Here is a 23,563-nt window from a genome sequence, read left to right on the forward strand (position 1 = left end):
AAGTGAACCTTATATCTTATTCATTAAATATGATGTCAATAGTGCTGACAGAGTTATAGTTCTTTTCTCTATTTTTTTTTTGGGGGGGGGGGGGTGGAAATCACTTAAAACATGTAGAAATGCAAAAAAAGAAATCGAAATTTTGTTGAAAAAAAAAAAGTTGCAAAAGTTTTTTTCTCTAACAAATTTTTTTTGTGGAGGTTGGAAATCACTAAAAATATGGAGAAATGCTAAAAAAAAAATTTCTCTTTTTTGGGGGGGGGGGGTTGGAAATCACTTAAAACATGTAGAAATGCAAAAAAAAAAAAATTTCTCTTAGAAATTTTTTTTTTGGGGGGGGGTTGGAAAACACTGAAAACATGTAGAAACGCAAAAAAAAAATTCTTTTTTTGGGGGGCGGGGTTGGAAATCACTTAAAACATGTCGAAATGCAAAAAAAAATAATTTTTTTTCTCTAACAATTTTTTTGGGGGGGGACCAAGTCCAAAATTTAATGGCATGATCCTTGGACCATACCTAACCCCCCCCCCCCACCCCAAAACAGTAACCTCCATCCATCTTCGAAGATGGCGGAGGTTAATAAGTTATATCGAGAACTTGGGAAACAGAAACAGAATGTGACAACTCCTTAAAAAGAGAACATAGAAAATTTTTGGAAAGGTAGATTTGAAGACTAAAGAGAACACAACAAGAAAGCTGATTGGGTACGACACTTGGAAAATAAAAAGCAACATCTGCAGGAAATGCTCCCAATGATAATTGACGAATAAAAAAATGAGAAAACTTCTCGCAAAAGCGCCGAACTTCAACTGTCTAGTTCCGGATTGGATTTCAAACTTCTTCTGGCTAAAGCAACGATATGCTCTCCATCCTCACTATGTTTGAGCATTCAATTAATTCATCCAAGGGAAACGGGCAGTGGATGAACGGTTAAAAGAAGACTGCACTCTTTTAATCCGCAAATCTGAAGAAACCCATCTTCACAACAAATTGACACCAATAACATGCCTCCCAACAACACGCAAACTTTTAATAGGTATAATCACCAATGCAGTTTACAACCACCTCACTCAACAAGGAGCTTTAGAGGCAGCGCAGAAAGGATGGAAGAAAGGATGCTCTGGAACAATGGACCATTTATGTCAAAAAATAAAAAAACATACTAAAAAACTGCAAGCTCCGAGCTTATCCACAGCTTGGATAGTTTACAAAAAGGCCGACCTTACATGAAAGAAAAGTAAAATCCCTGCAGTAAAGAAATATACGACGTGGTATCTTTGGTGACAGTCTTTCCCCCATCCTTTTTTGTCTTGCTGTGGAGTCACTGAGTAACCTCATCAATGAACAAGGACACGGATACAGTCTGATATGCAACAGAAAAATGACTAAAGAAAGAAGAAAGGTGACACACCTTCTGTACATGGATGATCTAAAACTCTTCGCCCCAAATGATAAATTGGCAGAACAACTGAAACGAGTAAAACAGTACTCTGAGGACATCCAAATGAAGTTTGGTCTTGACAAATGTGCCAAATGCACATTTGTACAAAGAAGAACAAAAATAACTGGAAGGGCACTCGGTAGAGCGCAGATCTCCATCACATAATGCCTGATCCACGAGAACATATGAGGCCCAATACATTTTTGAAATATCATGCCATACAGTACAACATCGTTTTTGGCCCGATCTCTCAATGGTGAAGAATCACTTTAAATATTATCATATCTGGATCCAGATCCGAATCTTCACCAAAATTGAATCAATTCTTCCTTGTCACAAACCCAACCTGCCTATCAAGTTTCGTCCGAATCCATCCACAACTTTTTGATATATCATGCTAGATATCATTTTTGGCCCGATCTCTCATTGGTGAAGAATCACTTAAAAATTCTAGTAGTCAGTCAAATCTGGATATTCACCAAAATCTAATTGTTTCGTCCTTGTGACACACCGAACCTGTCCACAAAATTACATCCGGATCCGTCCACAACTCTTTGAGATATCCTGTACATAAACAAACAGACAAACAAACAGACAGAAAGGGGTGAAAACAACCTCCTTCACTTTCGGTGGTGGAGGTAACAAACAACATTTCATTTGATCAAATTACAACAATACATGAACTAGAAAACAAAGCATCCTCCAAAGACCTCGAAATAGAAGCCCCCCAGGTACAACACAAAACAATGAGTAAAATAATCAGCAAAGAGTACCTCTGCAGAATGAGACATTCTGAAGTCATCCCTCTCCCCAAGAAAAAAAAAACCAAAGGCTATATACCATCTTGCAGTGCTGGTATTCCAAGATATCTGTGCAATTATAAACTGGCCACAATTGGAGATGAACAATTGAGACACCAAAACAAAAAAAAAATTATAACTATTCACAAGATGTTCCACAAAAACCAATGTTTCCTGAGGTAGTACTTACCGAGATGAGGAGGAGGTGGTTTGATGGAGCTTAACCAAGTACACAGAACATCGTGTGTAGGACTAGCAGACTATGTGAAAAGCTCAACAGACGATCGGATGAGATCGAGAAAGAAAACAACAGACCAGAAAAGGGATCCTTAATCCATTTAGCAACAAACTTCCAAAAACAGACCGTGTAAGTGATGAACACCACTCAGGAAAATGAAACAGAAACAAACACAGCCCCATTGATCACAAAGAAAAAAAAAATTAAAACTGCAAAAAAAAAAAATCAGCAGATATACAATGACAAAAGAGCAGGAAGATTTAAAAAAATGCTTCACAATAGGGATCGACAAGGAAAGCTCTTTGGCATAGCTAAGAAAAGGTAAAATTAGTTTGGATGGAGAACGAGTCATTATCAATGCCCAAGATCAAGGACACCAGACCAATGGCTTTAAGAAGATGGTGGGATCAAATCAACTGGAAAGATGCAGGTTCTGCAAGATAGGAATAGAAAGCACCTTCACTTTCTCTCGCGATGTCAATAAAACTCATGTCAGAACACCAGTACACACAAAGGTACAATAAGCTATGGAGAATAGTCCACTGGTGCCTCATAAACGATATGTAACACCTCATAAAGTTATGGATGGATTTCGGACGAAACTTGGTGGACATGTTGAGCGACGAGCGTGTGATAAGGATGATTTGATTCGATTTTGGTGAACACCGGATCAGATCCGTATACGAGATTTTTTTTTTGTTATTATTATATTGTGAATTCGCGCCCGCCGGCGTGCGATCGGCCACGTAACTCGAATCGCGACCGCGTCGCCCAGCGACGGACAATTCAGTCGTGACCTTCCTGGGACTACCGCCAGAAACCAGTCACGGGTGGGGGTTTAACCCCACCACCACCCAGTCCGCAGTCCACCCACGCGAGATAGGGTAAATCGCCGAAAGTCGATATACCTATGGTCCTCACACGGATAATCTGCTGAGGGATGGGACCACGCCACAGGCCGACTCCGGACACGAAGCGCTTAAGCGGTTCGTTCCGTATTACAGGGATAACCGAGCGGAGTTATCGAGGGCCTTGACGGTTCCGATTAATTACCGGGATGTTGAAACCCACTACGAATCCCTTACGTGATGCAGAATGGAGAGTCAATTAAAAGAAGGAGACGAAGCAAAGCGGGAACAATTGGACAAGCACATTTATTCCGCACCACACGGCAGCACGGAAGGCACGTATAATACAGTAATACACCAAAAGCAATACACAGGAATACAATAAAACCAAAGAAACACACGTATGCAGAGGTAAAGAAACAAAAGCATTGCACAAACGCAGATTACTACCGAATAGGACTTACACACGGCAACACTTACACAGTTTTACTTCACAGACTGGCGCCACCCACAGACATTTACACAAAAACCCCAAAAGAAAAGAAGTCGCGACTTCCCTGGGTGCGTCGTCCAGCCTTGGCGACCGCAGCCTCGAGTCCCTCCGGCATGGTGCACCGAGCTCGTGCCGCGCGTAGCTCGCGTCGTCCGCCCGACAGCTCGGACGGGGTTTTGGGGGAACTGGACCAGGTTTCGCCACTATCTCGATGCGGATGGGGTGGGGAATGGCAGGCGCTCTGTCCAGGGACTGCACCGACTGGCTTGAGAAGCCCCGAACAGAACGGACGATGCACACACAGTACGATCCTTGCTCCGACAGTCTCGAGCCTCTCCCGGTTTCGAGCTTCCTCCTCGTTTCGAGCTGCTTTCTCAGTTTCGAGCTTCTCCCAGGGCGATCCGATGCACACACCCACACCCTCTACGCCCACGCCCTTTTGTTGGGTGGAGCTCCGCCCTTTGCCCCACCCCGTTTCTGGCTCCACCTCCCTTCTGGAAGCTTCCCAAAAGGGGTGTGCCTTCTCGTTCCCCCTCCCCGTGCCGTGCGGGGGACGAGGAAAGTCAGTTTTGGCTCGGGGTCAGGGAATTATTCCCCCAAAATCAGGCTCCCACCTTTTTTCACCTTTGACCTCTGGCTCAAATTGCACCTCCCCCATGCCAAAGCGCGGGCGTTTTGGGCGGGAGATATTTAAGCTGCCACTTCGCTCCTTTCATCCGTCCCACGGAGATTGTGACTGCATGGTGCTCGTTGAATGGCGAGTGGAGAAGATGTGGTAGCGTAGTTGTGGAAGGTGGCATCGTGGTGTGAATGGCGTGATTGTTGGCGTCGTGTAGTGAATGGCGTGATCGTTGAGATGTTGGTTGCGGTGATGTTCGTTGTTGTTCTTGCACCAAATTAACGACAGCAAAAGAAAAACGACAAACTGAAGAATCGCAGCCCGAATGGATCACATATATTCCCTCCATACAACGGGTTTGGGCTAACTACACATGAACTTACCGATATGTCTCACCTGAGGACCCTTTATGGTGTAATGCTAATTTCCACAGCGGTAACAATATTTTATTTAATTTAATTTTATTTTGTAAGAGGTTGGACCAAAAACGATATTTAGCATGATATTTCAAATAATTGTTGATGGATTATGACAAAACTTTGTGGATTAGTTGGGTAGGTGATGAGAACAAGCTGATTACAATTTGGTTAAGGTTCGGATGCACATTCGTCCTTTCAGTGGGTTATAAAACGTAAACTGGTCAGCTTAGCAGAGGTATGTGCTCTACTGAGTGCTGTTCTAATTAAGTGTGCAAATTCTGGGACTAGTTTTTTTTATCCCCCACCACGTGGCGGAAGGGGGATATTGTTGTCGTCCGGCTGTCCGTCCGTCCGGCTGGCTGGGCGTTAACATTTATAGCTGTGAGTGCGATAACTCATAAACTGTTCGCCATATCGATTTGAAATTTGGGTCATACATGTACCACCTGAAAAGGAAGAACCCTATTGATTTTGGGCATGGCCGGATCCAAGATGGCCGACTGGGGCGGCCATCTTGAAAAAAATGTTTCAATGGTGGGGGATTCCCCATCTCTAATGGGTATATTTTTATCCCCCGCTGCGTGGCAGAAGGGGGATATTGTTGTCACCCGGGTCGTCCGTCCGTCCGTTCCGCTGGCTGGGCGTCAACATTTATAGCTGTGAGTGCGATAACTCATAAACTGTTCGCCATATCGATTTGAAATTTGTGTCACATGTACCACCTGAAAAGGAAGAACCCTATTGATTTTGGGCATGGCCGGATCCAAGATGGCCGACTGGGGCGGCCATCTTGAAAAAATGTTTCAATGGTGGGGGATTCCCCATCTCTAATGGGTATATTTTTATCCCCCGCTGCGTGGCAGAAGGGGGATATTGTTGTCACCCGGGTCGTCCGTCCGTCCGTTCCGCTGGCTGGGCGTCAACATTTATAGCTGTGAGTGCGATAACTCATAAACTGTTCGCCATATCAATTTGAAATTTGTGTCACATGTACCACCTGAAAAGGAAGAACCCTATTGATTTTGGGCGTGGCCAGATCCAAGATGGCCGACTGGGGTGATCATCTTGAAAAAAATGTTTCAATGGCAGGGGATTGCCTATCTCTGATGGGTATATTTTTTGGCTTTGTTGCAGGGATGGGACCTGTTTTTGCAGAAAAGTTCATTTAAATGAGTGGCGACCCTTCTGTATTTTCACACTTCAGGGATGTCAGCAATATTAGCTCGTCGATTAGACGCGGTACTGACCAATTTGGTGTGACCGTTTTTGCCAGCATCATTATTTCAGTGTTATTGCATCCATAAGCGTTGGCAAACAACGGTCCATATAGGTTAGTGTTTCCCAAACTGTGGGTCGCGAAGGGTCCAAAAATGGTCGTGAGGACCCTGGCGAAATTTTTTTTTTTTTTTAATAAATCAAGCGGGTAAAAGGCAATCGTGCAAACGCCACATCGTAGGACAGTGCCATTTGGTAGCATTCCACTCGATAATTCAGCCCGAGGTGCAGCGACACTTCCGTTTCTACCTACTCTTGCCGTTCAGTACCGTTCAGTACTTTGTACCCGCCCAAAACGGTTAACTGCAGGCCAATCATTTCGCCAGCTCGCCTTTCCAATTACTCGCTCTCTCTGCAACCGAAGTAATTTTGTGACGTGACGAACTCAGTCTGGTCACTTCACATTGGCTGACCGACAAGTCGAGACACTGTTTTCTGTGATCTGCCTTGCTGGCTGGACTGTGCTGCCAGTTTTCTGCTCCACATTGCGTTGCGTGTTTTGTGTCAGTTAGCCTTGACACTGACTCCACTGACTGATCTAGTCGCCTATTTCGTTTTGCAGGATGGCAAAGCGTTCCTACAAGCAAGCATTTTTGGATGTGGGCTTCACTTCTATCGGTGATCGTGGTTCTGTGAAGCCACAATGTGTGTTGTGCTTCGAAGTGCTGTCCAACGAATCGCTGAAGGAAAACAAACTGAAGAGGCATCTGGCGACGAAGCACACGGAGCACATCAACAAGGATCGTGAGTTTTTCGAGCGCCAAGAAGCGGCTCTGAAGCGGAGCCGGTTTGAGCCGGCGACGAATCCAGCGCTTTTGGCCGCCAGGCAAGCGACGTTGGCATCCTACCTCGTCTCGCAGCGCATCGCATCGCAAGGAAGATGAAGCCGCACACGATCGGCGAACAGCTCGTCAAGCCCGCAGCCATGGACATGGCCAGACTCGTCTGCGGCGACGACGCGGCCAAGAAAATTCAGTCCATCACGCTATCCGACAACACGATTCGCAGCCACATCGTTGACCTTTTGCTAGATATAAAGGACCAGGTGGTGGCCCGCATGAAGAAGGCGGGAAAATGGAGCTACCAACTCAATGAGTCGACGGATGTCAGAAACGACGCCCAGCTCATGATTTTCGGGAGGTACGAGGGTGAGACGGACCTCGAGGAAGAATTTCTATTCTGCACGCCAATGAAAACGACGACAACTGGCGCCGATATCTTCAACGTTGTGGACAACTTCGAACAAGAAGGCCTGAGCTGGGAAAACTGTGTCAGCCTGTGCACCGATGGCGCTCCCACGATGCTTGGTGTTCGACAGGGATTCACTGCGTGAGTCAAGCAAGTCAATCCGAACGTTGGAATTTTCCACTGCCTTTGCATCGCGAGAACCTTGCTGAGCAACATCTGTCGCCGGATCTTTCAGCAGTGATGCAGGAGGTTGTCGCCGTTGTCAACTTCGTCAAAGCCAGCGCCGTGAACTCTCGCCTGTTCGAGAAGATGTGTGTTGAGTTTGGGTCTGAATTGCAACATCTCTTCTACTCCAGTGTGAGATGGCTCTCCCGCGGCAAGGTCCTGCGTCGTGTTGTGGAGCTACAAACAGAGCAGCAGATATTCTTCAACGAGAAGAACCATGGCCATGCCATCCGGTTCCACGAGAAGCACTGGATGTTCAAAGTCTGCTACCTCAACGACGTCTTCGCCTCAGTGAACGAACTGAACACATCCATGCAAGGCAGGGATCAAAACATCATCACGCTCTCCGAGAAACTGTCGGCCTCCAAGGAAAAGCTGCTGCTCTGGAAGGGGAAACTGGAGCGTGGAAGAACAGCAGCGTTTCCGTCATTGAACGAGTACTTGGAGGAGTGGGAGGACGACAAGATTGGAGCGCTCAATGCGATCAAGCCCATCCTGGTGAACCATTTGGAGAACCTGATCACCGAGTTCGATCGCTACATCCCAGACAGAGATCTGGCGTCCCAGCACTGGATCAGGAATCCATTCCAGGCTAAGGTTGACGACCTGTCTGAGGATGCCCATGGACTGCAGGAAGAGTTCATCGAGCTGCATCACGACGAGTTCCATCGCCAACTCCACGCTAAAGCGTCACTTGGAGAGTTCTGGACTGCGGTCAAGAAAGAAAAGCCCATAATCGGCGCCGAAGTCATGAATGTTCTCTGCTCCCGTTTGCGAACATGTATCTGTGCGAGCAAGGCTTTTCAGCGCTGACGGTCATCAAAACCAAGGCGCGCAATCGCCTCGACCCCGGCCACGACATGCGCATTGCGCTCAGCAACATCGAGCCCCGCATCGAAGACGTCATGCAGACGAAGCTGCAATTACACCTCTCGCACTAATATAGTATGTATTAGCGCTGGTTGTCTGATTTTATTTTGATATTATGTTTCGTGGAAAAAGACGCTGATTGAAGCTTGGGTCGCGAGATTTTCACCACACCCGGATTTGGGTCACGCTCAAAAAAGTTTAGGAAACACTGATCTAGGTGGTGTGGCAAATCACGTTTTCCTCACCTCTCACAGCAGTAATTACAATATTGGTGATTACCTTGCGGTGTTTTTATAACACTTTCTTCACCCCATGACTCATCCTGGTGATTACTACATTGATTGCGGTGCTGTCCTTGACAGTTTTACATTTCTTTGACTCCCCGGACACGAAACGGCCATCCCTGTTCGGTGGGCCAACCGACACCAGTACTCCTGCCCGGAGGGATTGTAAATGTTGTTAAAATGGGTTTTATTGTTAAACAATTCAAGGAGAAGGTTGAACAAGATACTATGGCTCGACGGAACAAAGCAGACAGTCGACAGACACACATACGGATGAAGGGACATACATACTTGTACACAAGGAAATAAATAAAATATATCCCCCTCATGGCACCAAAATAAATGCCACTCATACATGAGATACATGAGGTATGCTGGGTTTAGGGGCGTGTGCCTGTCATCTGGCTTCTTGGAGGCTGGGGTTGGGGGATTGCTTGAGGATGGGAACCCTGTGTTGTGCCACGCAAAAAGATGATACAGAGCAGCTGCGCCAATACGGCGGAATCCAACCCTGGATGTCAGGTGAGGCCAAATCAGATCTGTAACTTGCTGCGGGTATCATGTAAACCCATACGAACATTGTCATGGTCAAGTGTTGGTGACTAAACCAGCCCCCCCCCCAGTATCCCACCAGGTCCCCCTGGTGTGGGGGACGTATGGGCATGGCAACCCAGCATGACTAAAAATATAAACCTGTCAAAAGGGTGAAGGAGCTCCTTGTGAGCCAATGGCCATCCATATCTGGTGTCAACTGCATCTGCGGACATTGTCCTGCAAGTTGGTTTCCTTCCCAATGAGGTTGGTGGCAGGATTTGCACTCTAAGTCACCACAAAACACTTCATTTTGCGAAACATTGTGTGCTGGGGTAGTGCTGAGGTGTCGTTAACTTGAGGCGGTCCCTTTGAGTGGGTGTCTAGAATGTCCTATCCCAAGGAGATGGGGATGGGCCAGGCATCTGCCTAGGGAATGGCCAGACGGAGGCCCCTGAGTACCAGTGGAAAGTTGACGCAGCGACTCACTGTGGCGTATGCTCCCAACATATGTATGTATGTTTGTATGAATGTATACAAGAGGTACAAAGGGGCAGGTGAGGGCTCGTATAGGCACAAGATTGTTGCGGACCCATGACTGTGGGCTGCATCAATTTGTCTTGCAAAGATTAGGACAGGCGGAGGCAATGCAAGGTGGTGCAGATCCTGGTATGAAAAGCTCTGATCGCCAGAAGCCAGGGCTGTTATGTCCGTTGTTACTCACAGCCCCGATAACATTCCTGTATGTCCAGCATGAGTCTGACCCTCCTACGCTTTGGAACTGCCTCTCCAAGTGATGGGTCCTGTCATTTCCTTCTCCCCCCCCCCCACTTCCACCCCCTGCCAGTGTTGGTGGCGCATTGTTTTCACCATTCCATCCCTCAGAGCATGTCCATAAAGAAAGTCTTTCATTCCTCTTCCAGGATCCTGCAGAGCATCGAGCCGCCAAGGCCCACGCATATGTGCCAACAGTTTGTAATGGTTCCTTTTCACAAGCATGAAACGCTTTCGTTGTGCTGTTGTTTCAAAATCACTCCACATGGCCTCACCTTTCAAACAGGACGTTTTATGCAACCAAAACTTCCTTATGATCCACAATCATTTAGCTAATACTGTAGTTGATTTGATTGCTCTTAGGCCTAAGTCACATTTGGCACGGCGGCCGTAGGGTCTACAAAATCTACGGCCACTAGCAATTATAGGGCGGCCGCAGTATTTCCACAGTCACACAATGTAGCAGTCACATGTTTTTATTTTTCGGGGAGCCGCACGGCGTATTTAGAAATTGTGGAGACCGAAAAAGTGGGAGTGCCGTACGGTCTTTGATTTGATGTCGCACCTTAGGGTGTCCCTGCGGCAGCCATAGAGTTTTCAAGGCAGACGCAAGGTAGCCTCAAGGTGACCGCAGGGGGCCCTAAGGCGAACGTGCGGCCAGACGGACGGTAACGAGTGGGTATATATATACCAGTTCTTTTTTTACTGAAATAAAAATATAACAGTTTGGAATATACCAGTATATATAACTGAATATACTATAACTATAATATATAACTGAATATACCAGTTCGGAGTATAGGCAAAACACCGATACTCCGATCTCTAGAGGTAGCGCATGGTGGACGCACGGTCGACGCAGACTGCCACGGAGGCCGTATGTAGGACGCACGGCGGGCGGAGGGGAACCGTGTGTCGACCCTGCGTTGCCCGCAGGTCGTCACACAGACCGCAAGGTGACCGCAGGGGGGCCCTAAAGCGAACGTAATATATATAAATATATATAAATATATATATATATATATATATATATATATATATATATATATATATATATATATATATATATATTGTTGCGAATTCGCGCCCGCCGGCGTGCGAGCGGCCACGTAACTCGAATCGCGGCACGTCGCCCACCGGACGGACAATTCCGTCGTGACCCTCTCGGACTAACGCCGGGAACTAGTCACGGTTGGGCCTTTCGGCCTCACCACGATCGTGCCAATCGACCCCCCCGCGTGGGATAGGGTTGTTCGCCAAATTCGACCTACCTAAGTACCCACACGGAGGGTAGACCGGGCGATCGCACCTCGCCGCAGGTCGACCCCGGACACGGGCCACTTAAGCGACCCGTTCCGTACTATCGGGATAACCGAGCGGTGTTATCGTCAACCTCGACAGTTCCGATTAATTATCGGGCGTATTTAGCCCACTACCAACCCTTTACGTGAAGTAAGATGGAGATTCAATTAAAGAAAAGACGAAGCGAAACGGGAAAAACAGTTCAACATAAGGCACATTTATTCCGCGGCACACGGATAGCACACATATACAATTACAACAATTATGCACCAAAAGCAAATGTAAAAGAAACACAACAATTATGCACCAAAAGCAATTGCAACAAAAGAAACACAATGCAGATCTACTACCGACTACGCGAGCACACGGCAACACTTACACAGTTTTACTTTACAGACGGTGCCGACAACACATATACTCAAAAGCAAAAGAAAAGGGGCCACCCTCTACGACAAGGGTGCAGACGGGCCTGGGGCCGAGACCGGATGGAGCCTACCCGTCTTGTGATGAGCCGCAAAATGGCGGCGGTGCCCCGACTCCGCGCTCCTCCGCGGGTTTCATTGGCACTGCTTGGAATGGGGTGGGAACGGGGCCCCCTTTTCGCACTATCTCAGCGCGGGGGGGAAAAAGGGGGGAATTGTTGATGCTCTGGGGAAAGAGGATAGCTGGCTTGCTTGGGTCCCGCGACGAGCGACCTCGACCGCGTTCCCGGCTTCCCCTCTCTGCAGCTCCCCGACAGACTCCGAACCCCGACAGACCGACTCTCTTCCAGACCCGTCTTGACTGCTGCTGCCACACTCTGCTGCTGCCACACTCTGCCGCTGCCACACTTCGCCGCCGCCACACCTCGCCGCCGCCACACTCTGCCGCTGCCACACTTCGCCGCTGCCACACCTCTCCAACTCGCCCGAGCCCGAAACAGAAACTCTGAATTCGCCCTGCGCTCGGTGCTTTATAGTGCGGCAGGAGAAGCCATATGCAAATTTCAGGATCAGGATGGGCTCGGGGCGGAGCCACACTCGCCCATTGGACAGAGGAAAAGTGGGCGTGAACCTCCCCTGATCCTCGAATTTGCATATATCGATTCTACTCCGACGCGCCTGGAGGCGGGGCCAAATCGCCCCGCGCTTAATGATTGGACAGATCGGAAGTGGGCGTGAATCATTCCTGATCCGACTTCCCCTCGGAAAGGCCGCTCTGTACCCGCGGCTCAGCGCGCGTCCCGCATGAGGCCAGGACAGCCTGACGCTCGGCGTTCACAAGCGGCGCGGGAATGGCCGCAGAAGGAGGAGAGGTGAAGGTGGTGGAGGGCCTAAAGTGGCGGTGATGGCCATAGCGACGCTTGGAATGGCGGTGATGCGATGGTTGCGAGAGCGAGTTGTGAAGGTAAAGGCCGTGGCTGTTGGCGTTGTTGTTGTTGTGAAGTGGCGTTGGGGTTGGTGGTTGTTGTGTGATGGCGGTTGAGACGTGGTTGGTTCAAAATAAAGATAGAACAGAAAAACGGCTATCTTAAAGGGTCGCAGCCAGAATGAATCACATTTATTCCCTCTAAACAATGGGTTTGGGCTAACTACACATGTACTTACAGAGATATCTCACCTACGGGACCTGAATGGTGGTTTGCGAATTTCCTCAACCACAACACTACCCCTCCCCTTTTACAGACTCGTCCCGAGTCGTCAAATTTTCGTGTGCCATCATGTGTAGTTCTCCCCTAGTACGTTTTACCTACGGATCCCTGAGTGCGACATTCATGGTATTTGTGTCCCCAAAATAAATAACCTGAGGGCTGAGTAACTAAATAAACAAACCCACTCACACATATGACTTAAATAAAATTGCCGGCGCTTAAGACAGACATGCCGGGGGCGCACTCATATTTACAGTACATCTTAACCTTAACTTTCAAATTTTACACTAAACCATGGCCCAGGATCAATGGACTCTGCAAAAAGAAAGCAGTTAGCAGGGAGCCAGGCTGCTCGCATGCAGTCTCTGGCTCAAACAATGCAGGTGACAGGGAACGTGGCCGGCTGCTCACACGCAGTCCTCGGCCTCCCCTTTTGAACTGAACGTAGTGAACCACAATGGTGCAGGGGCTGCACAAACGCAGTCTCCTGGTGCGGCTGCCCGCAAGGCAGTCCCTGCAGAACACTGACGCAAGCAACAAAACGGTGCACGGGCCGCCACTGCAGGCCCGTGTTGTAGCTGCCAACAGGGCAGTTCTTCCAGCTTGCAAACTGTTGCTTTCTGATCCTGGCGCACATGGCAATGAACAGGAGGGGCAAAGCAAAAATTGAACGGGGCTGGTGAACAGGGGCAGTGGGCATGGCATGGCAAAGGCAGCAGGCAAACACAGCCTGCAGAACCAGGCCGCTGCAGGCAAGCACAGCCGGCAGACGAACTGGCCGGCACAGGCCTTGAAGTTGAAGCACAGCAGCTGCAGACGATCCAGCCGGCACAGGCCTTGCAGCAAAACAACAGCTGCCGATGAAGTGGGCCGGCACAGGCCTTGCAGCAACGCAGCCAGCAGATGAAGCTGGCCAGTCTTTGCCGTTCAGTGGAGGTTGGTGGAGGGAGTGCGGTGGTGCTGGCCACTCGGAAGGCGGGCTCGGACCTACTCTACGGTCTCCCTCCCAACCTATCGCCTTTGCCTGTCACTGTCCCTACCCACCCCCTTAATTTGTCAAACCCAATTTAGCCCCAACTAATTTTTTTGTTGTTTTTATGTTTACTTCCCCACTATAAATCGTCCCCAAACCGCCTTTATCGTCCTTGTTCGGCTAACCTATCCTGCCACCTAGCCTACTCCCAACCCCAACGTCCCTTCCCGGAGGGGAACAAGGGAGAGCTAGCGTCCTGTGTCGAGGCCCAACGAAGCCTCAAGATGGCCTCCCCAGACTTCAGCGATCAAACCCAAAGTGGGTCCAGCGGCCCACAACGAGAGCGAGGGGATGGATGGTGCGGAGGGGTACACTTCCTAATCTACCCTAACCATTTACCTTTAAACTACCCCGGGGCTTTCAACAAGCGCCTCTCGCTTAAACTATTGGTTCTAACAACCCAGATTCCCGTCACCTGTGTTGGTGTCCTTACAATTTCGGGCCTCGCCCCCCAATTTTCTCTCCGTGCCCTCACACGGTCTCATGGCTGGGACGCGTGGCTCCCCTTGGCAGGCACGACCCTCTGCCGATTCCCCTACGATGGCACCCCCGGGCACTACACTGCCTCCGAGCCTACCAGCTCCCTAAACACCGGGGAGTGCCCCCCATGTCACCTCCCCTGAAACGCACACGTGGCAGGCTGGCTTCCCGGGCCCCTTTCCGAGGGTCACCCGTGCCCACAACACTGCCCACGGGGCTAACGGCGCCCCGGGCCCCCACACCAAGTGGACGCACCCGTGCCCAATACGCTATCCCGGCCCCCCATGGGCCCTTGGCCTACTACGGCCGACTAGCCTGGTGCCTGGGGTACCCACTCAGCGATACTCACCTTTCGCAGCCACGCTCCCAGCCCATCAACAGGGCTCCTGCACCCCTCCAAACGGGTTTCGAGCCAACACTCCCACCAACAGCAAAACGACTTCCATTTTTCAATTTGACTAACCCAGCTAACTTACTTTATACTGACCCCGGGGTCCCTTGGGCGGGAGTCACTCCTCCCCCCAATCACTCATCGCACCATGCATTCCACATTCGCTCCACTCACACAGACCCGCTGGCCTCACTCACTCACCAAGCACATGTTTCCACTCAACTCACCAACTCTTCAACACACACCACTGAATTCTGCCATCCTCCGAACTACCTCCCCTAACTAACTCGTGCTCCCACGTCGTCCCTTAAACTTCAGCACGTTCCTTTTAACACTACGTAGCTAAACTGCGTCCCCTCTACACACTCACAAGTCAGTCACTGTCTCCAAATAATCCCATTAATCCATTTCCCAACCTAAAGCTCACTAAATCCCTCTACCTAATCCATTCCACGGACCCCATGAGGACTTACCCCTGCCCCATGGAGCCGGTCTAGCTCAGCTAACCCTTCCCCCTAACTAGTTTCATCCTGTGCCCAGGTAAGGGGCTCTTCCACCCCTTGCCCGAGAATCCTGTTCACCCGAAAGTGAGGCTTGTTTTTTTTATTTTTATTTTTACATGCGCAGCACCAGCGCGGCAACTCGCAGCTCGCGCACTTTGCACCTGCCCGTGACGTCATGCAGCTGCACGTGTAGCTCGTCCCTCCTTGGACGGTACCATCCGGCAGGGATACCCCTCCTGCCCGATTCCAACCCCACGTGCAGCCATGACGTCACCATGCGCATAAAAAAAACACAAGCCCCACGTCTCGAGGGGTTTCCCACGTGAACACATGTGCTTTGCCCGTTGGAGCTTAACACACACGCTCGCGTGGAGAACCCGTCCGGTCCAAATCCGAAATCCTGCCTAAACTTTGTCCGTCCGCGGGATCGGCAAATCCACCGCGTGCGTTTCCGGACCGGGACTTCACTCTTGCAAGCGAGCACGTGGGGCCTCGTGCGTTGCACAGCACGGACCTCGCGCTCGCTGCTGGGTGAACCCAGCACGGTCCCCGAAACAGCTACAGCCGCTACCCGGCTTTTGTCCCTCTGTCGCAGTCTCCGTCGCCATTCCACCCACGCACACCTGCGTGTTACGACGCTAACACTCCATTCCATTACATTCACATTCACACCGGGAGACGCGGCGGCGTGCTCCCGCATGCCGACCGACATCTCCCTCACATACCGCTCTCTCACACACACGGTCTCCCTTGCACTTGGCCGTTCACTCACGCATGCCACCTCCCTCGCACACGTGGCTCAACTCACTCGCGGCCTTCCACTCACTCGTGCCATTTCCCTCACACAAACCACACCACTCACACACGCGGGGCACTCGCCCGCGGTGCCTCATCCACACACCGTGCCTCACTCACACACGCGGGGGCACTCACCCGCGGTGTTTCACTCACACATGGCGCGCTGGGAAGCACGCTCCTCGGCACACTTGCCACCACACCACCCACACACGGGGTCGCACTCACACACGGGGACGCACTCACACCTGGGGTCTCATCCACACTGGGGATTTGTGTCCCCACAAGGGTCTCCGGGGCCTCTATACCCCCCAAGCTCTCCGTGAACCCGTCCACAGCACTCCTCCCCTCGACCTCGCAAAGCACGACCGAACCCACCTGGTTGTGACTCGCCTCAAGGGGGCATACTCCCTCCCCTCGTTCCTGGAGGAGGCCATCCAGCTGCTCGCACTGGGTCTCCACCCAGTCCGCCAGCTCACCCCCATTATCCTCCACTACCTCCGTGTGTGTGTGTGCGTCTCTCACCCCGTCTTCATCGTGTAGTCTCTCCTCTATCGTTCCCATCTCCCGTGTCTCTGTACATTTATTAGTTGCTGTTGTCCCCTCGCGTCTATTGGTCTCTGCTTCTTTCTGGCGTCTTTCCCTTATCTTTATGTAGGTCAACCTTGCTTTCTCCTGAAGTCGCTCCCGTCCTTCCCTCTGTTTCACTCCTTGCTCTTTCACGATCTCCGCGTACCTCATCCTTGCTTTCCGTCTTAATTGTTCTTTTCTCTCCCTCGCAATTCCTTTCACCTTGTCTCTTATCTCCCTCGTGCACGTCTCCGTCACCCCAATGAGTTTTTCCCCCTCGGTCACCGTCACGCTTCTCGCCCAATACGTCCCCCGAATTAATTTGTCACCCGCCTCCACCGCGGGCCTGACAGCCGTTGCACACCCTCCCAGCTCATTCGCTCCCACACGTGGAGTCGCCATTTTAAGCTCCCTGGTTACTGCCTTCATGCCCGCCTGCAGGCTTCGGCCCATGTTCTGCGTCTCACCCCGCATTTCTCTCATTTCTTCCTTCATTTTGAGTGCGTTTGTTTCCATACTCGTTTTCATTTCGTTTGTGTTTGTATCCATTTTCGTTTTTACTTCGTTCATTTGCTTGTTCATGTTCGCATTCATTTGTTGCGCATCCGCATTCATCTTTGCCAGCATGGCGAATAGCTGGGCCATGCCGGGTGCGCTTGGGTGAGCCGTTTCGGCAGGGATCGGGGAAGGGTTTTGGTGGAGAGGGGGAGGGGAGGTGTCATACACCGTGGCCGCCGCCGCACCTATTTCGGGCTCTGGGTTCAGTTGGGGGAGTTCGTGTTCCTGCACAACCAACATTTCCTGCTCGGGGTTTTCATCCTGGACCATGGATTCTACATTACTATTACACATACCTAATCCACCCGGCACCCGCTCGCCTTGAGACGCCATCTTATTTCTCGTAAAGGGTTAATTTGAATCGCTCGTAAATTGGAGGGAATCGGGGGTCGCTCCTCTCACCCCTGGACCGATTCCAGTGAATTGAGCTGGAGACAGGAGAGCCCGTTTTCCCGCTCTCCGACACCAGTGCCGCGAGGAGGGGGATGAGTTTGTGTCCCACGACCTGACACCAGTGTTGCGAATTCGCGCCCGCCGGCGTGCGAGCGGCCACGTAACTCGAATCGCGGCACGTCGCCCACCGGCCGGACAATTCCGTCGTGACCCTCTCGGACTAACGCCGGGAACTAGTCACGGGTGGGCCTTTCGGCCTCACCACGATCGTGCCAATCGGCCCCCGCGTGAGATAGGGTTGTTCGCCAAATTCGACCGACCCAAGTACCCACACGGAGGGTAGACCGGGCGATCGCACCTCGTCGCAGGTCGACCCCGGACACGGGCCACTTAAGCGACCCGTTCCGTACTATCGGGATAACCGAGCGGTGTTATCGTCAACCTCGACGGTTCCGATTAATTATCGGGCGTATTTAGCCCACTACCAACCCTTTACGTGAAGTAAGATGGAGATTCAATTAAAGAAAAGTCGAAGCGAAACGGGAAAAACAGTTCAACATAAGGCACATTTATTCCGCGGAACACGGAGAGCACACATATACAATTACAACAATTATGCACCAAAAGCAAATGTAAAAGAAACAACAATTATGCACCAAAAGCAATTGCAACAAAAGAAACACAATGCAGATCTACTACCGACTACGCGAGCACACGGCAACTGTGTAAAACACAGTTTTACTTTACAGACGGCGCCGACAACACATATACTCAAAAGCAAAAGAAAAGGGGCCACCCTCAACGACAAGGGGGCAGACGGGCCTGGGGCCGAGACCGCGTGGAGCCTACCCGTCTTGTGATGAGCCGCAAAATGGCGGCGGTGCCCCAACTCTGCGCTCCTCTGCGGGTTTCGTTGGCACTGCTTGGAATGGGGTGGGAACGGGGGCCCCCTTTTCGCACTATCTCAGCGCGGGGGGGGGGGAGGGGGGAATTGTTGATGCTCTGGGGAAAGAGGATAGCTGGCTTGCTTGGGTCCCGCGACGAGCGACCTCGACCGCGTTCCCGGCTTCCCCTCTCTGCAGCTCCCCGACAGACTCCGAACCCCGACAGACCGACTCTCCTCCAGACCCGTCTTGACTGCTGCTGCCACACTCTGCTGCTGCCACACACTGCTCCTGCCACACTCTGCTGCTGCCACACTCTGCCGTTGCCACACTTCGCCGCCACCACACCTCGCCGCCGCCACACTCTGCCGCTGCCACACTTCGCCGCCGCCACACCTCTCCAACTCGCCCGAGCCTGAAACAGAAACTCTCTGAATTCGCCCCGCGCTCGGCGCTTTATAGTGCGGCAGGAGAAGCCATATGCAAATTTCCGGATCAGGATGGGCTCGGGGCGGAGCCACGCCGCCCATTGGACGGAGGAAAAGTGGGCGTGAACCTCCCTGATCCTCGAATTTGCATATATCGATTCTACTCCGACGCGCCTGGAGGCGGGGCCAAATCGCCCCGCGCTTAATGATTGGACGGATCGGAAGTGGGCGTGAATCATTCCTGATCCGACTTCCCCTCGGAAAGGCCGCTCTTTGTACCCGCGGCTCAGCGCGCGTCCCGCACGAGGCCAGGACAGCCTGACGCTCGGCGTTCACAAGCGGCGCGGGAATGGCTGCAGAAGGAGGAGAGGTGAAGGTGGTGGAGGGCCTAAAGTGGCGGTGATGGCCATGGCGACGCTTGGAATGGCGGTGATGCGATGGTTGCGAGAGCGAGTTGTGAAGGTAAAGGCCGTGGCTGTTGGCGTTGTTGTTGTTGTGAAGCGGCGTTGCGGTTGGTGGTTGTTGTGTGATGGCGGTTGAGACGTGGTTAGTTCAAAATAAAGATAGAACAGAAAAACGGCTATCTTAAAGGGTCGCAGCCCGAATGAATCACATTTATTCCCTCTAAACAATGGGTTTGGGCTAACTACACATGTACTTACAGAGATATCTCACCTACGGGACCTGAATGGTGGTTTGCGAATTTCCTCAACCACAACAATATATATATATATATATATATATATATATATATATATATATATATATATATATATATATATATATATATACATATATACATGTATATATATATTGTAATTTTTTGGGGGTTTGCAAAATTCATTTTTCATTGATAAGAGCCTACGGCAGCCGCACGAATAACGCAGGCCCACCGTACGCCCTACGTACAGTCGATGTGGAACACATCTACGTCACAGCTTGGCTTGTCGAATTGCTACGGCCAACGTAGAAATGAAAAAAGTTATAACTCCATGCTATAATTCCACGGAGACCCCTACGGCCTGTAAAAGATAGTTATACGGCGTAGGGCCACCCTGAGGCCACCTCAAACTCTGCGGCCACCGCACGTTTCTGTCAATTCAGGGGGGTACGGACGCCCTATCCTAGCCGTAGAGCAAATGTGACTTAGGCCTTAACAGCACCGCCGTCTCAGGCATTACAACGCCGGCTAGTTCGGCACAGGTCTCGGGTTACGCGCCTCAGATCACGATACCAAAGTATCCCTGGGCCGTACCAGTTGGGGATATAGACCCCCGCTACAGACTGGGTTTGTCAGAGACCGAGCGAAGTCTGCCAGTCCGTAACCAGTTTGGTTTTAAATACAAATCGAGCGATTGTTCCTCAGTGTGGCACGAATAAATTCAAGGTGACAAATTTCGTATGAATCAGCCAGATTTTCTGGGGACACATCGGGGAACACGACACAAGCAAAGCATTCACGAACGTTGTAATTAATATATAAGCCGCTCTTACCTCGGGAGCTACGGATACGGGTTTCGCAGGGAGCCCGAGCAAAATAAACCTGAGGCCTCGACAACATGCATACAAGACATGGAGTACTTGGTGGTGCCTCATGGACGAGAGGAAAAGTGTGTAAGGCACGAATGTGGCTCGTGACAAGCCGATGGTGTCGGATTTGAGCACCCAGCTCGAGCTCGCAGCGTGGCAAGATGGTGCTCGTACTCCTATCGGCACCGTTTATGCACGCAGCGTTGGTGCGTCCAGCCCCTGAAAGGTCGACGGCACAAGAGAGAAAGATCTATGGTGTGTTCCAGCTGGTTCTCCACAACGTCCAGTATGTGAATCCAGGCCTGGCCTTTACACCAGACTCGGCCAAATCTGGGTGTTGGGCTCCGCAGGCGGATCGATGGGATGAGAAGACGTGTCGTGCTGTCCAGGGAGTAAGAACAGTCAGAGTCTCTGTGGTTGGATTCAGGATGAACCTGTGGATCACCTGCAGGCTGGAATCATGGCCAAGGAGGAACAACCGACCAAACCACTCCTCATCATGCAGATCGCCGACTCACAAAAAGCAGTTCCTCTTGCTTTTCGGACCGCCTCCGGGGACACGTGATTGGTCCATCGTTCAAGTTTGCAGCCGCTCTCCACCAATGGGTTGCTGACCCATCTTGTTGACTGACTGTCAAGGCACTGGGTGGGGGCTGGTGAGGAGGGGGGGGCGAAGGAAGAAGAAGGCGCCTCTTGGTACACCACCACTGTATGAACAATGGACAGTCTGCTACACCTCCCGACACACATGTAACGTCTGATTACCAAACAACCTGGCTAAACATGCATTTAAGGGGGGATCTGGGCTAATCCTATATTTAATAACCCACTAAAGGCCCATTTCCGCAACAATACAAGGGTCGTCCTGTGCTATGTGATCACACTGTCTATGTTGCTCTTACCCCAATCTATGGACCCACCCCCACCACTTCCCTTCCATGTAACAGTACATACGACATGAAGGACGCAGCTATAAAATTCCTGAACCCAGAGAAGTAGATGATGTGGCAGGATGAAGGGAGCAGATCAAAGATCAAGGAGGGAGACATTGGTGAAATTGCTTCACTTTACCACCTTTCCACCTGCTTCACTTTTCTATTTTTCCATCTGGTTCACTTTTCCGTAAAGAAGGAAATCCCCTTCAAAAGGGTAATTTCTCAGAGGTTCAGCGTTCATCTGAGACCTACTCTGCTGTCTGGAGCATCCTTGTTGGCCTCGCTCTGTTCTGCAGGGATTGTGACCTGTCAGACTGTTCAATGAGCTGGGATTGTCAATGGCGTTCCCAGTGGTGGACATGTGACGTGGTGAATCCAAACTGGTAGGCTTTGCACAGGCGCGAAACAATGCACAGTTTAGTAGCATCACTGCGTTACACAACCTTCAGCATCTATTTCTGCTCTCTCTTTCGGTTCTAACTTCTTAATAACAGCCTCTACTATGCAATACATCATGACACTTGATATAACATCTCAACATTCACTGACACTTTTTTTTAAACCGTTGCAACCTTCTGTGTCTTTCCTTCTTTAAGGATAAGTTTAAGATAACCTGGGTAATCTTGGCAAAATGTGGAACTTGAAAATGTTTTGTTTTCCCAACATTGAGGCACGAGTCTCACGTCCCAATCCTGTACTTGATCTTTTTACTCCCATTGTTTGGTATTCGTACCACAACCGGCTCCGTGAATTGTGTGGTTCGTCGTTTGGGCGTAGTATAATGTTAGTTTATTTTCAATATTTTTTTTTCAGATCTTATTGTGAAAGTGAAGGTCAAGTCTGAGTTTGTGGATGAATCTTCTTCTCAAAATAAAGGTCTGAACCTGAACAACATTGTACTTGTACTATTTACAAACAACGATTGAGGTTATTCTTCAGAGAGATGTTGGCCTTGCCTTAAGCTGTGTATATCCTCGAACATGCACCTCGTTAAGAAACCAAATTTGTTCAGATCATGGAGGCATTCACGGGGAACCTTCACACACTGACTGCTGTGTTGGCATCCATCGGTTATCACCACACACTCCCATTCATGAAGATACTGAGCGATGTCTCTTTGTTGTTACAGATGTTGATGGGAATCTGACAGTGGATCCTGAATTTGAGGCTTGTACCCTTAGAGGTAAGCGTTACAACTCTGAGTTATGCTTTTAATGAACCAGGTAGTTGGGCTTACTTGAGGGTCAGTCATACATTCACTGATGACACCCCTATCAGCCTCGATGTACTTGCTCTGGGTTATTGTTGCTGTGGTAACATCCGATGAAGATAACGTTTCTTCAGCGTCAACATTATCTATCACCAGCACGACGACTACTACTCCGATAAAGGCCCCAATTACTGCCACCTTACCATGTCGACCGGGTGAAGTATTTGGCGTTTTTGGCCCCTGTCTACTATCACGGACCAGCTGACCAGTCCTGAGGTTTGTTCGATTGAAGGCTCGTGAAAGAGCGAGAACACAGAACTGATTAGGATACAACAGAAAAAGAAGGGGGAAACACCAAAAATGGGGACGGGGAGCAAGGGATGAGAGGTCGGGGAGAATGCAGGAGGTGGATAACATGGATACGGAAGCAAAATTTGTGGCTGAGGGTGGTTGCATGGGTGTTGAAAAGAAAGGGCAGAGGGTGCAAGAAGAGAGTTGGCAATGATTTGTAATTAGTTATGGGCTACTTGTTATGAGACAGTGTGGGAGTACATTGAGTTTTTTTTCATGGATTATGTCTCATGAGTCTCACCCCGAAGGGGATGCAAAACGATTGGGGGGTGTGAGTGTGTGTGCGCGCGTCTATATATTTTCATTTTTAAATTGTTTTCTCTGCAACCGCTTGGCGATCGATGCGAAACTTTAAACAGAGGAGAGACTCCATCCATTGGGACCATACTCTGTACAGAGCGTCAGTGCTGCCGAAGCAGCCTCCTGCGCTGTGGGGCACAATCCTGGACGGGTCGCCACTCCAACGCAGGATACTCAAATGGCTCAATCATCCCAGCAAGCTGGTCCTCATTTTGCGAACCTCTGAAGGATGACAGGCTGTCAACCCCACCTAGTATTAATTCAA

The 23,563-nt window shown here is 50.2% G+C and overlaps 1 protein-coding gene across 8 annotated transcripts in view; it reads left to right on the forward strand.

Moving 5' to 3' along the window:
* The window catches only part of LOC147033430 (uncharacterized), a 68,551-nt gene that overhangs the window by 14,051 nt on the left and 30,937 nt on the right, over positions 1–23,563 (forward strand). For 7 of the 8 annotated variants that reach the window (XM_085871618.1, XM_085871619.1, XM_085871616.1 and 4 more), the window contains 2 exons: positions 22,251–22,313; positions 22,567–22,620. The exons of the other annotated variant lie outside the window; for it this stretch is intronic. In XM_085871618.1, the coding sequence (XP_085727744.1) occupies positions 22,251–22,313; positions 22,567–22,620 (117 nt within the window). The remainder of the gene's footprint in view (positions 1–22,250; positions 22,314–22,566; positions 22,621–23,563) is intronic. 8 annotated transcript variants of the gene reach the window in all.

This window comes from Eptatretus burgeri, chromosome 2 (assembly GCF_056783735.1).
Source record: "Eptatretus burgeri isolate ZD-2024b chromosome 2, Ebu_testis_v1, whole genome shotgun sequence".
In the NCBI taxonomy this organism is placed as follows: Eukaryota; Metazoa; Chordata; class Myxini; order Myxiniformes; family Myxinidae; genus Eptatretus; species Eptatretus burgeri.